Source organism: Poecilia reticulata, linkage group LG18 (genome assembly GCF_000633615.1).
Source record: "Poecilia reticulata strain Guanapo linkage group LG18, Guppy_female_1.0+MT, whole genome shotgun sequence".
Classification (NCBI taxonomy): Eukaryota; Metazoa; Chordata; class Actinopteri; order Cyprinodontiformes; family Poeciliidae; genus Poecilia; species Poecilia reticulata.
This window is the reverse complement of record NC_024348.1, coordinates 12078825-12097842: the sequence shown is the minus strand read 5'-3', so window position 1 is coordinate 12097842 and position 19018 is coordinate 12078825. Positions and strand designations below refer to the sequence as shown.

At 41.0% G+C, this 19018-nt stretch overlaps 1 protein-coding gene across 1 annotated transcript; it reads left to right on the top strand.

Moving 5' to 3' along the window:
- Positions 1 to 2056: 2056 nt before the first annotated feature.
- wrap53 (WD repeat containing, antisense to TP53) lies at positions 2057 to 17475 on the top strand. The gene is made up of 11 exons (XM_008435565.2): positions 2057 to 2290; positions 3458 to 3847; positions 3942 to 4095; positions 4996 to 5091; positions 5368 to 5476; positions 7623 to 7711; positions 10697 to 10920; positions 12564 to 12775; positions 13663 to 13766; positions 13843 to 13986; positions 15236 to 17475. Exons 2-11 carry the CDS (start codon positions 3604 to 3606, stop codon positions 15495 to 15497), a joined length of 1638 nt encoding a protein of 545 aa, XP_008433787.1. The 5' UTR covers positions 2057 to 2290; positions 3458 to 3603; the 3' UTR covers positions 15498 to 17475.
- The last annotated feature ends 1543 nt before the right edge of the window (positions 17476 to 19018 follow it).

Sequence of the window (19018 nt, the reverse complement as noted above, 5' to 3'; positions counted from 1 at the left end):
TAAGATCTAAAGTATTTATCGGTTTAATACCAATCTTAGGCTTCGCTGTTTGTCTTTTCATCCCAATCTCTGCCTGTAAGAATTTTGGATTTTAAAGTAGTAATCAAATGTCTGATTGTTTAAAAAAATACACTGCTCAAAAAAATAAAGGGAACACTTTAACATTTAAGTGAACACTGAAGTGTTCCCTTTATTTTTTTGAGCAGTATATATATATATATATAGCCCAATAATTTCATATTGAACTTGCAGCTGCAGATCAGAGACCAACTGTAGCATCGGTGATGAGATGCAGCGAGTTACTTTTTCTTTTTTTACAGTGGGAAACTCCAGGGGGCGCTACTCCTCATTGACTGAACATGCAATTACGCTATAAAAAGTTCCTTTAGATGCAACGATGCAGCTTTTTTTTTTTTTTTAAGCGCTGAGGTTACCTCCCAGTGCTCTCAGATGTAAAGAAATACCACTGATCAAAACATCTGAGTTTCAAACATTTCTCTGATTTTCATTAAACTACCGAAGTATGTGTTAGTTGATGTCGAAAATGGTGCGAGTTGTTATTTTTGCTGCACTTAGTGTGCAGGAATGGAAAGTATCCCTGATCTACCAATCAGAGCCGCTCAAAGGAAAAACTGGCCCGATTCTTTAGATGATTGATTTTGCGCGTCTTTGTTTCTATTTGAAGGTGAAGCTTCTTCGGTCCGGGGTGATCAACTCTGGTGCTCCAGATCTACCATCCTGCAACTTTTAGAAACTTTCCTTCTCCAACACGCCTGCATTTTCTCATAAACATGTCATTTAGCTCGATAGAGGCCTGGTCGGAAGCTATTTGTGTTGAAAAGAGATTCACCTAAAAGTTGCAGGATTGTAGTTTTCAAGGACTGGACTTGGCCACCCTCGATCTAAAAAGATTTGAAGCGTCGAGTGTTTTTAATCAGTTCATTTTTGTACCTTTGCTAACTACAGAATGTCATTTTTAATCCAAGCAGCTGATTATTATCGCCAACTACTGTTTAATTATCTTCCTTAGCTATCACTGAGAAGTTGCAGAAGACTCCATTAGGCTAGAATAGTTAAATTGCGACCAAATGTTTGAATTTAACGAGATATGCATTTGCGAAAAAAATTAAAAATTAAAAATCTACTTTAAGCAACTTTTGCAATTAATTTTTAAGATGACATTTGGTAGTTTTAGTGCACTCAAAAGGCTTTTAATATTATATAAACTTCAGAAATTTTGTCCAAAAGGAAAAAGGATGATTGGTTGCACACTTATTAAATTGATCATGTGATTCTGTTGCAGCAAATTTAAATCGGATTGTGATTTCACAGTAATTGTACCCCAGTCAGCTCAGCTCCCCTTTGGTTTGAGTCTTTCGAACGTTGTTAAAATGACAGCAAACTGTACATTTAATGAAACCGTTTCGGAAAAAGAACAAGTGAAAAAATGTGTAAATAGTTTGGCTCCTGTTTGAAGAACAAAAATAAATACTAAATAAATGGCATTTAGCTGTTCCTACTGTGTTTCTTTTATAAACTCATCTGAAAATACAATACAGTTGCATTTAATTTTGTTCAGTAATTTAAAACATAAATTTATTACAGTGCTACATTTTAGCATATATTTCTGTGAATTTTGATGACTGGTTACTGCATAACAAAAAAAACATACAATTTATTATTTATTTGAAAAGAGACTGGACCATTGAAGAGCAGTAAAATCTTTTTTTTTCTTAGTCCAGATAAGACACAATTATGGTTACTTTTAGTTTAGAATGGGCTTTACTTTACACCCTGTGAAAGTGTCAATCCATGATGTTTGTTTTTCCTTCCACTAAGTTTTTCTAAGATGTGATTGGATACTGGGCTGCTGTCAAATCAGCAGTCTAATTAATTTTGAGTAACTTAATGTTAGGTTTCCATTTAATGACGAGTAACTGAAATCCAACTAAATACATAAAATAACTGACATTTTTCTTTTCCCGAGATCCATCTGTATATATTCTATTCTAAACAAAATCCTTGAGCTCAGAGGAAACCTGACGCGGAAGTGGAGGGGAGCAAATCTCAAATCCGTTTAAACGAACTCTCGCGATAGTTCCAAACACATGGCTGCCTACTTGTGTTTACAACTTCTCGAGGAGCTGTAAGCGGCACAGAAGTTCCCTGCAAAGAAGACGTCGACTTGTATTTGGGGGCTTGTCTTCTTCGCTTGTGTGAAAACTTTTGAAGCCGCAAAGAGGGAAAAGGACACGAAGCTCAGCGTCAACGGTCAGAAGAGCTACAGCAGGTGCGTAGCTGCGTATTGTTGGCACAAGCTAGTGCTAACTGAAGCTAAACAGAGCTTGGTGGCTATTTCTTTGTTCCAGACACATAAAATTTGCTTTCTCCATCGTCATTATTAATGTGGAGTACAAAAAAGCAGCAGGGCTGGAGGGAAATTTATCTGTGGATATTTTATGTGGTTAATTTAAAATGACGACCCACCGTTTTGAAGTATCTGACCTGTCACGACTCGCCACAGGTGTTTGGAGGAGCATTTTGCAGCTTGCTAAAGCGCACAAATATAAACCTTGTCATAACACGAACGCTAAATGTTTCCGATTCAATTGTCGTTGTCAACTATTTCTTAAATCTACCCAGTATGTTGAAATTGTGCCTTTACTGCACAGTATTTTTATTCTGTTTTTATATTATGCGTATTTCTATCTTTGTGTAAATATATCTGTGACTTTCTATTCTAATTACTTGTCCAAAGGAACCTTTCAGTTCAGCGGTTCCACTTTAAATTTAATAAACGACCCTTGGCAGTAACGTTACATTAGATGGACATGCATACAGACAGGGACTCATTGTCATGATACAGATGTTTAAAAAAACTGAAATTGTATGCAATTCGGTAGCTTAGTTTTACTCTGGAAAAAATTATGGAAGGTCTACCTTTTGTTTTGATTTATTCAGCGGGATTAGTAAGTATTTATCAAAATTTTAGTTCCCTTGTTGGCTCTTGTCTGCTTATAGGACAACACCTAGTTTTCTTTTAGAACATTTGATAAGGTTGAAGAAGACAGAGGGATATTTGACTATTTCTTTTGGCACATATGATGATCAGTAGTGACAAACTATCAGACGGCATGAAGTTAATACTCCAGGTCAAGAATCATCATCATTATTATTATTATAAATGTCTGCTGTATGTGTTTGTTTTTGTTTTTTTTATTCACACAGACACTGCTGACTAAATCAAATTTGAAAATGCTAAGTAGTATTTTTGTTTCTTAAACTGTCCTCTCAAGAAATGACTGCAGAACAGTCATTTCTTGTTTTTCCATTTCTACGCAGTGCCAAAAGCAATAAAAATGAATTATGTATTTGTATGAGTGAAGGAGAGGTTTAGAAAGACATCAGCTTCACAACGAGGGAAAAAAAACTCTTTAATGCTTCCTGTTTTCTGTAGTTGGGTGATGTCCTCAAACCCCGACAGACTCAGCCGTCCACACTGCAGGAGGAAGCACTATCCCAGTAGCACTTACCTCACCCACGTCTGACAGCCACCCGCCGGACTGCAGGCCTCAAAACGCCGGGAGGAGGACCGATAAAGCCATGTCCGATTCAGCCGAAGGTGGAGAGAGCGGAGGCGTGGCGGCCGGTGGGCAGGACTCTGAAGCAGACGGCGAGCCCCCTCAACAGGTCCCGCCTCTACTCTGTCAGTCTGAGCTGGTGGAGCAGGAGACCCCAGAGGACGAGGTTCCACCATCAGCCAAGCGTTCCAGGATGAGAGAGGAGGAGCAGGAAGATGGAACACCAACAGAGTCTGGATCTGCACAGGAAGACACATCCACACAAAGTAAAACACTCGTCCTGATAATCGAGTGTGTTTAAAAACTGGAAGTGTGGCAGAAATACTGTACTCACAGATTTTTATTTAATTTTTTTTATAGCAACACATGAGTTACAGCAACCTGAGGGGGAAGATCAGAGAAACGAAGATGTAGCAGAATGCCACCAGAACGGAGATGGAGGACCAGATGCTGCAGAAGGAGAGGAGACGAGACGAGAGGAGGAGTGCGATGGCGACGGAGCAGCAGGACAGCAGTAAGTTAAAGAACTTTTGTTCAAGTTTTTGTTTTGCATTCTGACTTTAATTTAACACGTCTCACAGAAAAGACAGCAGACAGAAAATACAAAGCAAGAAGGTTTTTCACACAGTGGAGCTTCAAACTATTTTGATTGCTTCCAGGAAAGATATTAATCTCAGTTTGGTGGTTTTTAATTCGGTGTTACGATCTCCATGTGATTGTTGAGGCACACACTTCTTTTTTTTCTTGTTTAATCTTAAATTAAAGGACTCATGTGTTTTGTATACAGTTGTAGCGCCCCCATCAGGCCAAACACAAGATCTTCATTCTTTTGGCTTGTTTTTTCCAGTAAAAACTTAAAAAAATCTATCTATATGTTCAATTAACAATAGGTATTATAAATGGCTATTGCTATATATATATATATATAGAAAAATCTATATATAGATTTTTAATAATATATATAGGTATTATAAAAAATCCTCTAAGGACTTTGTGGTTATATTTGAGATTGCCTGCTGTGCCTGTTTGACCATTTTAATGAACTTCTTATCACCTTGAGATGCTAAAACTCAGGCAGAGATGGAGAAATGACTACAAAGAAAGAATGGAGAGAAAATGTGGGTCTCCATTAGTTATAATGACAGAAAGTTTAGGACAAAAACAGAAGAAATAACTTATTGAGTGGAATTTTATTTAATAAAGTAATTATTTATAGTAAAAGTTAAAAAAAATATGAATGTTTGTTGATTTTTAAGCGTTGTTATAATTCAGATATACAACATTTAAAAATATTTCATTTGAAAAATTGAATCTCTACAGTTGTTTTTTTCTTTTCCACAATCTTTCTTTATTTTCTGACCAACATGAACTTCAGTTGTTATGGGTGTGTGTCTCATGTGTCTCTTTCTTCCAGCCTCGACCTGGATTTTACCCAGAATCCCTCAATGCTGACCGGTTCCTGGACGGAGTACTCCAGCTTTCCAGAGAATTACCTGAAGGGCTGCAAATGGTAATCCTGATTTACAACAAACATGAACAAAACACACTGGAACAGGTGGTTTTCTGAGCCACTTGTGTATTTATCTATCTTTGGCCTCACCACTCATAAGTCATTTTGAGTTTAGTAAATGTCTTCCTTCCATTAAAATAAAAGGTGAAGGAAAATTTTCACTATATCAATCTAGGTATTGTGCAAATTATCTTTTATCAGAGACGATATTACTAATGACTTATTCCACATGAAACAAGTTGAGTTAATATGAAGCGAACTGTCTCCTCCACTTAGGGCCCCCGATGGTTCCTGCATCCTGACTAACAGCGCCGACAACGTCCTCCGCGTTTACAACCTCCCTCCAGAGATTTACAGCTACAGCTGGGACTCCATCCCTGAGATGGTGAGTTAGAAATCGGCAAATGTTTTTTTTCTGTTTCGAAAATAACAGTTGGAAGCAACACTTTTGCGTATTTAAATATTTATTTGCAGCACCTGTTTGTGAATTTATTTTTACTTTCATGAAACTGTTGGGCCTTCTGAATTAGATGTAGGTATGGGTAATATGGATTTAGAATTTTATCATGAAACTGTTGCGATGATGATAAAAAAAGTTTGTACTATTCCTTTTTTAGGTAACCGTATGGCTGTGACTCCATGGCACAGCATTCATAGCGCCACAAACAGAAATATTCTTGAAAAACATTTCTATTTGAAATAAAGGTGTGATTTATATCACAACTGCACACAGTAACTACATTTAATAATATTTCAAAATTTCTTGATATTTATTGATGCTCTTGTGGAGAAAATAGTTAAAATAAGATTTTCAATAATAATTGCAGGTGTCTATTGACTTTTTTTTTTTTTTTATCTTTTCCTAATTATTATACAGACTACTATTTTTTTGAATATTTGTGTCTATGCCGCCTTTTGAGGTTAAGAGAGTATAAATGTCTGTCACCAAACACATCCTTCTGCTCACTCAGCCAAACCCTGAGCCATTCATTCACCCAACTTTTTACCCAAACTAATCGTCCAAATATACCTGCCTGCTCACCCGTTCATACGTCCTCTCCGCCTGTCCAGCCGACCGGCTCCCTCTTCCTCAGGCGCACCAATCCATCCACCCACACTTTGAGTCGCACAAAATGTATTTCTGAGGATTTAACGGGTAGAGGAAAATGGCCGTCGTGTCTTTTTAAGATTTGAGAAAATATCGAGCGCGGAGCCAATCTTTCTTTTTCTATTATGGGGCTGGCAGATCGGGATCACTGAACAAAAATAATTGAAATGTAATCCATTTTCCTCCACAAAGATCTCCCAGCCTTTTTTCACGAGACGAGAAAATTGAGCTTGATTTCTTCATTTCTCAAAGGCAGCCGTCGGCCTTTGAATTTTACTGCGAGTTATAGCCTGTTTTATTGCCTCTGATCCCATACAGTGATACTTGCAAATTTATGAACGATTGAGATTTATTTATTTATCTTTTTTTTTACTTTTTAACAATTTTATTGTCTTGCAAAGAGGTGATGTAAAAGCATCAGATTTTCCAGCCCAACAAATGAGACAAAAACATCTCAGCTTGTGATTATATGAGCAGAAGCTGCAAGGCTCATTACTTCATAAAACCCACTTTAAAGCTCTGGAATGCTCTTAGCGTTTCCCATAAGCTCTGCACATCATTTCCATTATTATAAAAACTCAAATTTAGCTGTTTTTAAGCTTTAACTGTATTGGTGGAGCCATGAAGTGGTTAATGCATTTCATATTTGAAATCACTTTTACATGAATTGGTTTTTGGAGCAACTTTTGTCTGTGGATGAAGGAATTTTTTAGTTGTTTTTTTTCCCCTCTAAATATTTACGAGTTGTGGCTTGATCAGAGAAACGTCACATAAAACCATCTTCACCGTTATTTTAAAGGGAGGTTTCTGGGAATTGTATTACTTGACTCAGCATTTCCTCTTGTAAAGCTGTTCTTAAACTTTCTTTCTCAAAGAGAAAAGGAGAAACCCACTTCATTGTTTACTGCACGTCCTCTTCCAGTTACTCCATGTTCTGGTAAATGTTCATCTGACGCTTTGTCCTCTTGTGTTCCCCGGTTCCTGCGGCTTACAGACAGTCCTCTCTTTGCAGGCCATTAAGCAGCCTTTTAAACTCAGAAGAGAAATTTATTGTAGCTCTTTTACTGAAGTCCTTGGAAATCTCATTTCATGCCTTGATACACTTTACTGGGAAGGAGCAGAATCTGATATGTTGCTGTTCGTCTCACACCTGACTGTCATTAATTTAACACTCCTGACTCTACATTTAATTCAAATTAACCTTCTATTATACAAGAGCATGTGCTATGTTAATCATGTCTTAGTTTGGATACTTTTCCGTAACTTAAAATACCAAAGTTTAAAGTTTGTAATGTTTTTTTAGTTTTATTTACTGAAATAGACGTCGTATATAAACGTTGAACCCAGATGTGCAGCATGGAGTGGCGTGCAGTCTGCTACACATGGATTCATCCTTACTTGTGTCCCGTTCTTCCTGATCCAGAGTCCTGTGCTCAGGATGGCTGAAGGAGACACCATCTACGACTACTGCTGGTTCCCGAAGATGAACTCGTTGGAGCCAGACACGTGTTTGTGAGTTGAAGCCGATATTTTCCTGCCTAACTTGAACTAGACCCTCCCAGCAGCTGGATGTAAAAGAAAAATGAACACATATTTAACATATTGACCACCTCCTTGTCACCTCTGTCCCTTGGTGTTCCTCAAGGTTGTGTGTTTGGTCCTCTATATTCTCCCTATCAGCCTCTATACCTTCTACCTGTCGACCAAATCCATAACGCCAATTTTTCTCCAACTTAACCAAAATAAAAGTGGCATATTAATGACTAACATGCCAGATTAAGGATCTAGAATAACATAAAAAGCTTCAATGACGTCAGTTAAGGTGGTTCAACAATGTAAAAAAGAGACTGGTCTGAAATGGCATCAATAATCAGCTCCATTGGCAAAATCACTGCTAATCTGAAAGAACTCAAAGTCCTGATACATGTCTGTCAAATATAATCAAAGTGGGGCTTAAGTCTGATTAAGATGCTGTGGCCTGATCTTGATCAGACCAGTGTAGCTGGATTGGAACATTTAATGAAATGTTGGATTAAAACAACTCATTCGTGGTTATCACAATGAGCTGCTGCCACCAGGCCAAGTTGATTTGGAGTATATAATCTTTTAAAACAGATTTTTGTGCTTACTCAAGTTATCTCTGACATTAAAATAGTTTTGTCGGAAACATTTAATAGTGAAAGAATCAAAAGGGAGAAACAGAAGCTGTCGTCTTGCAAATTGGGATTAACGTCGAGTGTGTTTCAGCGGTCTGCAGTTAAGCTAAACGACGGTTCGTTTTCTGAAAGATCCTCTTTGATCTTCGGGATGTTTGCGCTCGTTACGGGAGCCGCTTGTGATGTCGGGGAAATAAAAGCTGCGAAAGCGTTCTGCTGTCGCTCATTACCAGTAAAGTGTCGGCCCTCTTCCTGCCTCCTTTGAGGCCGGCGACGAGTTTTTTAAAACGCGGCTCGGCTGGTGAGGAAGCACTCCAGAGCCTGCACGACACCTTATGGCGAGATGAGGATCCCGCTTTTCATCTTCCTCTTCTCGTAATTGTGACATCACCCTGTGTAGGGTTCAGCGCCGGCAGCAACGCCTAGGCTTCCGCCTCGGAAACGGCGGCGGGACCTTCGGGGGCCCGAGCTAACGAGCCGGGGTCAAGCTCCTGGCAGCGTTCCCCCTCGTCCCTCAGCTCAGCATCGCCTCCCAGTAACAAACCTCCACCCTGCGGCAGCTCCCTCTGATCACACCCGAGCTCTGACGCCGCTCCATGATGGCCGCCCTCACAGACAGAGGGGGAGACGCAGAGATGAGAAACGAGCAAACGGGAGGATGATGAACAAACGTCTCATGCGAGGCAGGGGAACCGCCAGAGAGCTTAGTGTGTTTCTGCCAGGACGGCGCAGGAAGCAGATCACCTCCACCTTCGCTTCAGATGAAATATTATTAAAGGAAAAACAAATGCAGTCGCTCCTTGAACCGAGCGCTGCGTGTTTCAGATCCCCCCCCCCCCTCCCCATCCTGCGTAGAGGGACCAAGGGTCGTCGTTACGGCGCTCGCTTCCAGGCATCGCTCCAAGCTAGCAGCGGTCTAGCATTATAATTGGGCATTTCCCAGCTCACGGGGGCCGTAACGGAGCAACGCAGCAGAGGCTGGGGCTAATTTCCTTTTGTCTGACCGAGCCGCTGCCACGACGTTTCAGCATTTGTTCAGGGCTCGATAATTAAACTTAAAAAGGCCGGGCTCGCACCGACTCCGGCCTGATTTGAATCGCCGCGACTCGTCTCCGTAATGAGGCTCGGCGCGGGCGCTGAGTGTTTGTTTCCAGGCACTGATTCGCTCAGGCAGGTGTGCAGCAGCTGATGTTGAGAACGACGGCAGGAATCAGTCAGAAAATCCTGTTTTGCAAACACGAAAAAGATTTCAAAGCACGCAGACATTCTGTTTGGTTTAATATTTTTACACATTAAGCATTTTTTTCCCCAAGAATGAAGGGATTCTTTTTTTCTCTCTCTGCTTGTTGGTATCGTTCCAGAAAAATGCCTCGAGCTGCAGTTAAGATTTATTATTAGGAGTCCTTGGTGTTTTAAATAATCTGTTTCTAATAAACTCTCTTCCTTTTATCTCAGTGCGGACACGGCCTACGGTTTTGGAAGTGACACAAATGTTGTGATTTATGGCTTCATTTTTATATCCCAAAGAAAAACGTTTCTGGAGTTTCAAGGGTTTTGTTAAATCAGAAAAATAGATCAGATTAATGCCGAGAGAATATTTCCAGTGTTGATCATTCTTCTTTCTAACTTCTCCACTTCTGTTTATACGCTGGATGTGAGTTTCTAGGACAAAATCCGGTTTGAGTTGATCTGTTGGCTGTTAACTCGTAACTAAAACCAGAATCTTTAGTGAAATTTAAGGATATTTTATGTGGCAGACCAACACAAAGTAGCTCATTTTAAGGAGGTGGAAGGAAAACGGTGCATGGTTTTGGGAATAAAAATGTGGAGTGTGCAACGCATTAGCAATTAATTGCATTATACATTAAAATGAGCTTGATAATTTCCATTTCGATGATTATTAATTTTTTAAAGAGTAATTTTGTTTACAGATGTTTTATATTCAATGTTATTTGTGGTTTGTTTTTTATTTTATTTTTTAAGTAATTTGTTTTTGGTTGTTTTATTATTTATTTTTATTTGGGTATTTAAAATATTTAAATAAATACTTAAAATATCTTCCTGTGCCAATGAAAAGTGTTCTTTACAGAATGAAAGTTTATTGAACTTATGTCATTCTGCTGTTATTAATATATTGAAAATGTTAACTCACAACCGCTTATCGGAATAATTACAGGGACGATTTATCAAATAATTTGTCATTGTTATAGGCAGAGCCGACCATATTACACCTACTTTTGCCCATTTTTTGTGATAAAACAGCTCAAATTCGGTCGGCTCATATTTTTGTTTTGCATGTTTCCCCCCCCCCCCGACCTTGAATATCACCGTTTTGTTTCAGTCTGGCCAGCAGCAGCCGCGACAACCCGGTGCACGTTTGGGACGCGTTTTACGGCAAGGTGCGGGCCAGCTTCCGGCCCTACAACCACCTGGACGAGCTGACGGCGGCGCACTCGCTCTGCTTCTCGCCCGACGGAGAGCAGCTGTACTGCGGCTTCGAGAAGATGGTCCGAGTCTTCTGCACAGAGCGACCGGGCCGAGACTGCGAGGAGCGCCCCACTGTGGGTCAGTCTACATCTCTTTCCACCTAAAACCAAACTAAATGTTATTTCACTTTTCACTGAGAATTTCTTGTAAATTCAACTGTTATTTATGTTTAAGCATTTCCCATAAGTTTCTTCTTATTATAATCATTGTATAGACAGATTGAAATGTCTTTAAAGAAAAATCGGCTGAAATCACACGGTAGCATTCATACCATTATTCCTAGACAATAAAATCCTTACAGAAGCTATAAGTGTTAGGATCTGGTCTGAAGTCGGTTGTCTGCTGTTTTCAATAAGTTTGACAGCTCACTGTCTGTCTGACTGAAGTCTCCTTGAACGGACCGACAAGCAGCTGTTATTATGTTCAAACAACAAAAGCGAGTGAGATGTTTACTGTGATGAATTCCTCATTTCTGTCGCTCCCTTCAAGCAGCATCTGTCCGTTGAAGGAGGTTTAGATGTGCTGACATTAACAACAGCCGGTGTCTGTGGACGGAGGCGTTTCTTTGTACTTCATGAAATGAAGGATCTGGACCAAAACAGCCACTTCTGAAAATGTCACAAAGGTTGCTTTTATTTCTCCCCTCAACTCGTTTCTTATCGTTTCTCACGTGAAGCGCCAGAATATACAGGAGGACGGGTGACTTTTATGTTTTAGCGGAAAGGAGATCGTGACACAATTTGTCAACTAGAGCCTGAGAAAATGCACCGTCCTTCAGTTTCAAGGTTTTAACTTATCAGGACTTAAAATCTTTACCTGATTCTAAAATGAGTTCAGTTTAATCTCAATACTTTCAGTTAAATAAAGAAGAAACAATTTTAAGTCCGTTATTTGTAAGTGGAGAAGGTTTAAGGCCAATGTGCGATATATCGGTATCGGCCGATATTAGTCATTTTTAATATCAGTATCGGTTCGATAAGTGAAACAGAGTTGATATTGATTTCCATCTTTTTGACATTTGTGTTTCTGGAGGGAAAAGAGACGGAGTTGGTCAGTTTCCTCTGCATTTCTCTACATAAGAAATGCAGAGAAAATGTCTAAATTTCACAGAATTTTGAAGAAATTATGAATCAGTTAAGCTCCTTCTCCTGCTGCCCACAACGTTTCGTAAAGTTCTCCCTGTCATTGCATCTGATTTGACTTGAAAGGGTGAGCTCATCACTCTCATCTGCTTTTTTTGAACAGTCTACATCTCACCAGTTGAATAGCATCTTAACAGACAGCAGGAGGTTGACGCAGTCTGGGTCACCAGCAGAACTGTGATCCTAAACGCAGCAGCAGATTTAGAGCAGAAAGACTGAAAACATGGAAGAACCAAGGTGTCAGAGTGGCCTAGTCAAAATTCAGACTTAAACCTGAGTGAAATGCAGTGGTGGGAACTTAACTAGCTGTGCAGAAAGACTGATAAAGTGATGGCGTTATTGCTGCTTGGGCTCAGCTGTGTTTGATCTATAACGGTGAGGAATACTCCTGTGTATTTTTGTACAGTTCAGGTTGAATCCAAATGGTCACATTACTGTAAAACCTTAGAATTGAAGGTTTAACTCTCTCTCTCTCCAGCCTGACTCTGACGTGTCCCAGTTGAATGCATGTGAGCAGAACTCCTGTCGTAACGTGTGAGAGGTTAATCGCTCCGCTAAACGTCTCTCCCTCTCTCTCAGTGAAGAAACGAGGCCAGAGCGGCATCATCTCGTGCTTCGCCTTCAGCCCGTGTCAGTCGGTCTACGCCTGCGGCTCGTACTCCCGCTGCGCCGGCCTCTACTCCTGTCAGGACGGAGCCCTGCTGGCGCTGCTGCCCACCCGCCACCACGGAGGCCTCACCCATCTGCTCTTCTCCCCCGACGGCAACTACCTGTACACCGGCGGCCGCAAGGTCGGCGCGCGCACACACACCGACGTGTCGAAAAGAGGCAGTCGTGTTGTTTTTCGTAGAGCGTGATGATCCCAATTAGCAATTAGGCCATCGCTTTTGCTTCGCAGAGTGTCACGAAACCTTAAAGCTGCATAATGAATCTCTCGTTTCGGTTTTTGTTTTTGCTCTCGTTTTCGTCATCTTTGGGCCGAAAGCGGATAATTATTTCTCCAGATATGATAACTTGTCCTGGGTGTCTTGGATTCTGGCAGCTTTATCCACGCAGAAACCAAAATAACTGCATTCTCTGACAATGAGGTCACAATTAAAGTCCTTACACAAACATTTTGTTCAGAGGGGGGGAGAAAAAAAAAATCTGACTGGTGTGTGTTATGACATATTAGTAAACACCAAGATGGAGTCGGACAGTTAAGTGGGAAATTATGGCGAGTTTGTGCAAACATCTTGCAGTTTGTGGCATGTAGTGGAGGCTGAGGGGTTTTTAGTTGTTCTTTAACTTAGCGACGGGTTGTCAGGCGTCTTTTGAAAACTAAACGGTAAACAGAAAATAAAAACCAGCTGCTTTGTCACAATACAACCATAATAAACTTGTAATTTTACATGACAAAACGTCCATGTTTCTGAGTGTATTTGACACAATTTGGGCTCTAATTTGAGAAATATAAAGATGAGGTCAAAGTGTGGTTTAGGCTCTGGTCGTTATAGTAACCTCCAGTAAGTTGAAAACATTCAGTAAGGTTTCTTTAGATATAAACTGCTTGATAACTGAGACCAAATTGAAATATTTCTGTAAAGTTCCTTCAGACAACATTTATTGTGAATCGGCTCTGCGTGAATGAGCTGAATCGAGTTAAAAACATTCAGTAGATGTGCCTCCGTCATTCTAGGACCCAGAGATCTTGTGCTGGGACCTGAGGGACCCGGGGAAAGTCGTGTTTTCCCTGAAGAGGAACGTCGCCACTAACCAGCGCATCTACTTCGACCTGGACCAGTAAGTTGATCGGAACGCCGCAGAGCCGCGTGTCTTCGCTCACGACCCTGATGATTTATCCTTCCTCTGCGTCCAGATCAGGCAGACACCTGCTGAGCGGAGACACGGAGGGAGCCTTGTCCGTCTGGGACACTCAGACGGCGCCCCCCGATGGAAACGAAGAGCCGCTGCAGCCACAGATCCGCTTCCAGGCCCACTGGGACTGCACCAACGGCATCAGGTAAGAAACCTTTTGCAAAACTTCTGATTCAGACCGAGCCGACGGAACAGCCCACTTCCTCCCACAACTTTCTCTCGACCGCGATTCATTTAGTTTGTCCTAGTTACCGCAGAAAGAAAGATGAGCTTCAAATTTAAAATAAATAATTTAGGAGCTCAGATTTAAGCTTTTTGGTTTTAAAGCATGAAAGATTGAAACGCACTTCCACAAATTAACAGAACAAAAGCAATGATGATTAGAGGGAATAAAGGAATCTGTCAAACTTGGATAATTTACGTTCCTGTAGTGACTCTCTTGCTGCTCTAATGGCTGATTGTCCTGCTGTGTTTTACTGTTTGGCGCTCCCAATTATCTTTCACCAAAACAAAAGACAGAACGGGATCTAACAGTGAGATCAGCGTCTAATTTCACTGCAGGTTGCTGCTTAAGCATCACAGCCGCCCAGAAATATCGCTGTCGCTAGGCAGAAATTCATCCTCTAAGAGAGGAAGCTGATGATCATTAGCCTGTGAGAGAAATACAGTGACATTCTAGCGCAGAGGTCGCGACCTCTACATGGGTCAAAGAGGAGGTCGGCAGATATCTGGTAAATTAAACCTTTTTTTTTTTTAATTCAAAGTTATGTCTTAAAATACACAAGAACATGAATCGAGCTTGTAACAAATTGATGAGGCATAAAGTAAAGTATTTTATAAATGCACACAGTCAGGGAGCAAAAATCTGTTCATTATGTTCAACTTTCTTCATCTTGTGCAAAATAAAAACTCGGTGAGTTTTACAGTCACATTCAAACTTATGTTTAGAATAAATGGTGTTTTTGTGTTGAATGCACAGTAATAAGAAATGTTTTGTGCAGCTTATTTATTAAAACTGCTAGATGTGAACAATTATAAAGATATTTGAATGTGCATTAAGCTACAGTTTTTCAGTATCAAACAAATATCAGGTTTAGTAAAAGAAAAGCACCGGCTGCAAATATCTGAACAAATTCACAATCCTGTTTTTGGAAAAGCTTTGACTCACCAGTTTTTTGTTTTATTTCTTGAAATTGTAATTTCGCACCCTTTTTTTTTTAATGTTGTATTGTTTTTATCTCTAAAACAATACAAGTTTGGTTCTGAAAAAGTTTGAAACTTACGTTGAAAGTGCTGAACCTGCTGGTCAGTCTATTTAGTGTCCCTAATATTGTGGCCGGTGTGACTCTTAATGTTTAACCTGTTGTCAGTAACGCCCCGCCTCCTCTCTGCAGCGTTCACCCCTTCATGCCGATTCTGGCCACCTCCAGCGGGCAGCGGCAGTTCCCCTGGCCCACCGACAGCGAGGGTGAGGGCGACTCTGACACCGAGGGGGGAGGAGGAGGAGGAGGAGGAGGAGGAGCAACGCTGCAGCAGGAGGTCCGGCAAGACAACGCACTGACGCTGTGGTGGGCCGGACCGCTGAGTCCACCCGCTGAGGAGAGTCAAGACCAGAACGCTGCAGCTGCGGAGACCTCAAGTGTCCCGTTAGCTTGACCAGACAGAGCACACAGACGGTGCTACACCTTTGATATCTTTAGTTTTCTTAAACTTTAATATCATTTGATTCAGTGTTTCGGTTTTGCTCTTGAGCACAAATAATCAGTCCTGTGTTTTCATTTCAACTGTGTTTGCACACGCCAAGTCCAAATCAGTGAAGAACCACGACTCCTATACATTTTTATTAATGGATGGATGGTTTTCCAGACTTTAAATTACTTATAAATTCCTAACCTTTCCAGATTTGTGTGGAACCCTGAATCCAACATATCAAACCTGATAACTCTGCAGTCTTTGTAGTTCAAGTTTCATCAGGTTGGACCAAAATCCAGCTCAGTTCAGATATAATCCAGGTTTTAATAAAAACCAGTTGGCGTTTTTCTTGTCATTTTAATCCAGACGTCTGCTGCTGGAACCGCTTGAGTCCTCAGTGACGGCTTGTGTCTGTTTCGGTGTGTGTTTCCTCTGACCGGACGGTGCTGTAACCGTGGGAGTGTTTGTTTGTGTGTGTTTGGCTCCAGCGCTGCCCTTGGAGATTGCCTCTCTGCCACAGTAACAATAAGTGCCATTTGTTTCCCCGACCTTTGCTTTTATAAACCCAGAGTCTGCTGTTTTTTCTTACCGTGTCCTTTGTGAGGCGGCCGGCGTACCGAGCCGTGTCGCGCCTCATGCCCACAGATGTATATTTTTGTAACGCTGTGCTGATTCTCTGAATGTCCCGTCTTTGAGCGGCCAGCTTAACTCTCGCTACGCTCTGTGAAAGTCTTTAATAAGTGGGTGCAGCTGCTAAACGAGTGTGTTATTTTTTCTACTGTTTGAATGCGTGTGTGTGTGTGTGTGTGTGTGTGTGTGGGGCAACTGAGAAACACAAAACTGGTTTGAAGGAGTGATTTCTCTCCATTTCTGTCGCCGGTGTGAGGGTTCGTGTTGCTGCAGGGCTCCTGTGCTATCTATCCAACATATGCCTTTTTATTATCACACACTTAGAAATTAATCAGTTTTTAACGCCTCCGCACTTCTTTAAACTCGTACCTGTTGCCAAGCATTATTATTTCCACTCAGTGATAATACTACACCAATTGATTCCCTACCAAGGATCATTCAGAACCATGCGGGGCTTGACGATGCCAAACAAGTCTCTGGGTAGATGTCTCTGATGCTTTAATCCAAGCTGGAGTGAATTAAACTCGTATCGCCTCACACTTGATTCACTGACTCGTTTTTTCCCCCGTCAGATCTCCTTCAGAGATCTTATGAATACAAGACGATGCTCTGAGCCTGAAGGGAGCCTGGTTTATGAGCCGCCCCTCCTCTCCGACGGACACACACTCGTGCATCTGATCATCTGGAGCAGCGGGGACTCGCCGAGCAGAAGCTGCAGGCCGGGTGTTGTTGTGTTGTGCAGGTTGCTTAGCGATCGTCTCTCCGCCTCGGGAAAGAGAGACGAAACGAGATGGAGAAATATTGGGGAGGGGGGCGCAGGAGAAGAGGGGGGGAGGAAGTGAAATGATTGAAAGTCGTTCCTCAAAAATGTAATAACTGGCTGCTCAGGAAGTGTGGAAGAAAGTTCTGTAATGAAGGTTTAGTAGCAAGATTTAGGTGTTTAAATCTGCCGTCCCTGTCTGGTTTCTTCACAGCATAAACAAGCTGTAATAATCTAAAGAGGGACGTGTGTTAGCAAAATGATTTACTGTATTTATAGAGGCTCTTACATTTATATCTGATTATTATTTCTTTAAGGACATTCCACAAAAGTACAATGTTGAAAAAATGTTTCTTAAATTAGTTTCTGTTCAGACAAACATCGCTTTAGATTCTCAGCATAAAAAAATAAGCACTTTTCAGATCTCTCCATTTTTAGTCTTTTGTCCGATGTGCGACACCTGGACGTTAGAGAAAATGGGCAGGAGTTCTGCTGCCCCAAAGCCAGAACTGTGGTCCCAAAGCCAAAAGCAATAAAACAAGATATCATTCATCAGTATCACGAGTGTCGATGTTTTTAGATTTTGAGTTGGAGATCCAGTGTTTCCTTGATTCTATGGCTGCTTGATGTTATTCTCACTTTCTCATCTGTTCTTCCACTCTGTCACCGTTAGCATTTTGAACAATGTCTGTTTTGTCCAGTGTGGTCGTCTGCTGCCAAGAGAATCTGTCCAGCTGGCTAAACATTGCATTAAAATGGAACTTAACAACTCATAGAAAATATAATGTATTGCAGTTATTGCATTCCAAACAGTCCTTTGTGATATGAATGCCACACACTGATATTCTGGTGGTGATGTATGAAAATATTTGTGCATCCTAACTTAGATTCCTAAAAAAAAAAAACATAAAAATGCCTCAATTCTGAAGCTGCACAATGAATGGCAACTAGCTAACCAAAAGCAGCCAATCCAGGAGCGTCTTTCATTTTCCTTGGCACTGATTGGTTGTACCAGAGGTAGGCTTCTACTGTACTGTGCCGCTGACGTTAAATCACTATACCAACACAATATCTCGCAGAAGCTAAAGTGCTAACTTCAAATCAAATGTTATCTGTCCTTTAAAGACTGCATTCATCCGGCACAAACCCATTTTGACTTCATAGCTTCTATGTTCTGTAATTCTCTCAGATATTTATGTTCTCTTCTGTCCACGTTTTATTTTCTGAACACAAGGGGTCTCCAATATAAACAGTTTTTGGAGACCAGATCACATATTATTCATGTGTTAGAATGGCCCAGTCAAAGTCCAGACCTGCAAACCTCAACAGCACGATGCAGCCACCATAGTGATACAACACGTGTTCTTGGTGTGAACAGTTGGATTGACATATACTCAGCTGACCTCTGAGGTCAGGGTGTTGCACTTGATTTTATTTAGGTGGATGGAATATAAACACGTATCATAGCTTTGCATCTTTTCTTTTCACCTCAGAAATATGCAGACATCTATGTTAAAACATCCACCAGAATGCATCGCGGATTGTGGCTCCCAACATGACACAATGTGAAAATGCAAGGAACCGCTTCCACTTTCCGTTTCGGCTCATTTCGTTCCCTTCTCGTCCTGCTCCTGAATTCCTGTCTATGTTAGGAGCCCAGCAGCCCAACGCAGCTGGCAATATATTTACCACGTCATGTTTATAAGGTCACGTTCTCGCCGGGTTTACTGCCTGTACACTGATTAAGTGAAACATTTCGACACACGGAGGGGGAGGGCTGTGGATAAATAACAGCAGTGAATGCACAAGTAAAAATCAATAGGGTGTTCCTTGTAAACGAGCCGGATTAAAAATCTGAGTCTTTCACTGAGCCCGAGCTGCACAGCTGTAACGGAGGCACTTGCCATATTTATGACCAGCTATAAACCTGATTAATGTTCTTATTTTTCTATTTCTCGTCGAGTTTTCTCCCGACATTTACACATTATGCTCCTCGGTGTCCTCTCAACCTCTCAGCTGATTTCCATCCTCAACCAAACATTCAATAAACGGACTGCTGTTGAATGCTCATCTGTTTTCTTCTCTTCGGGGCCAA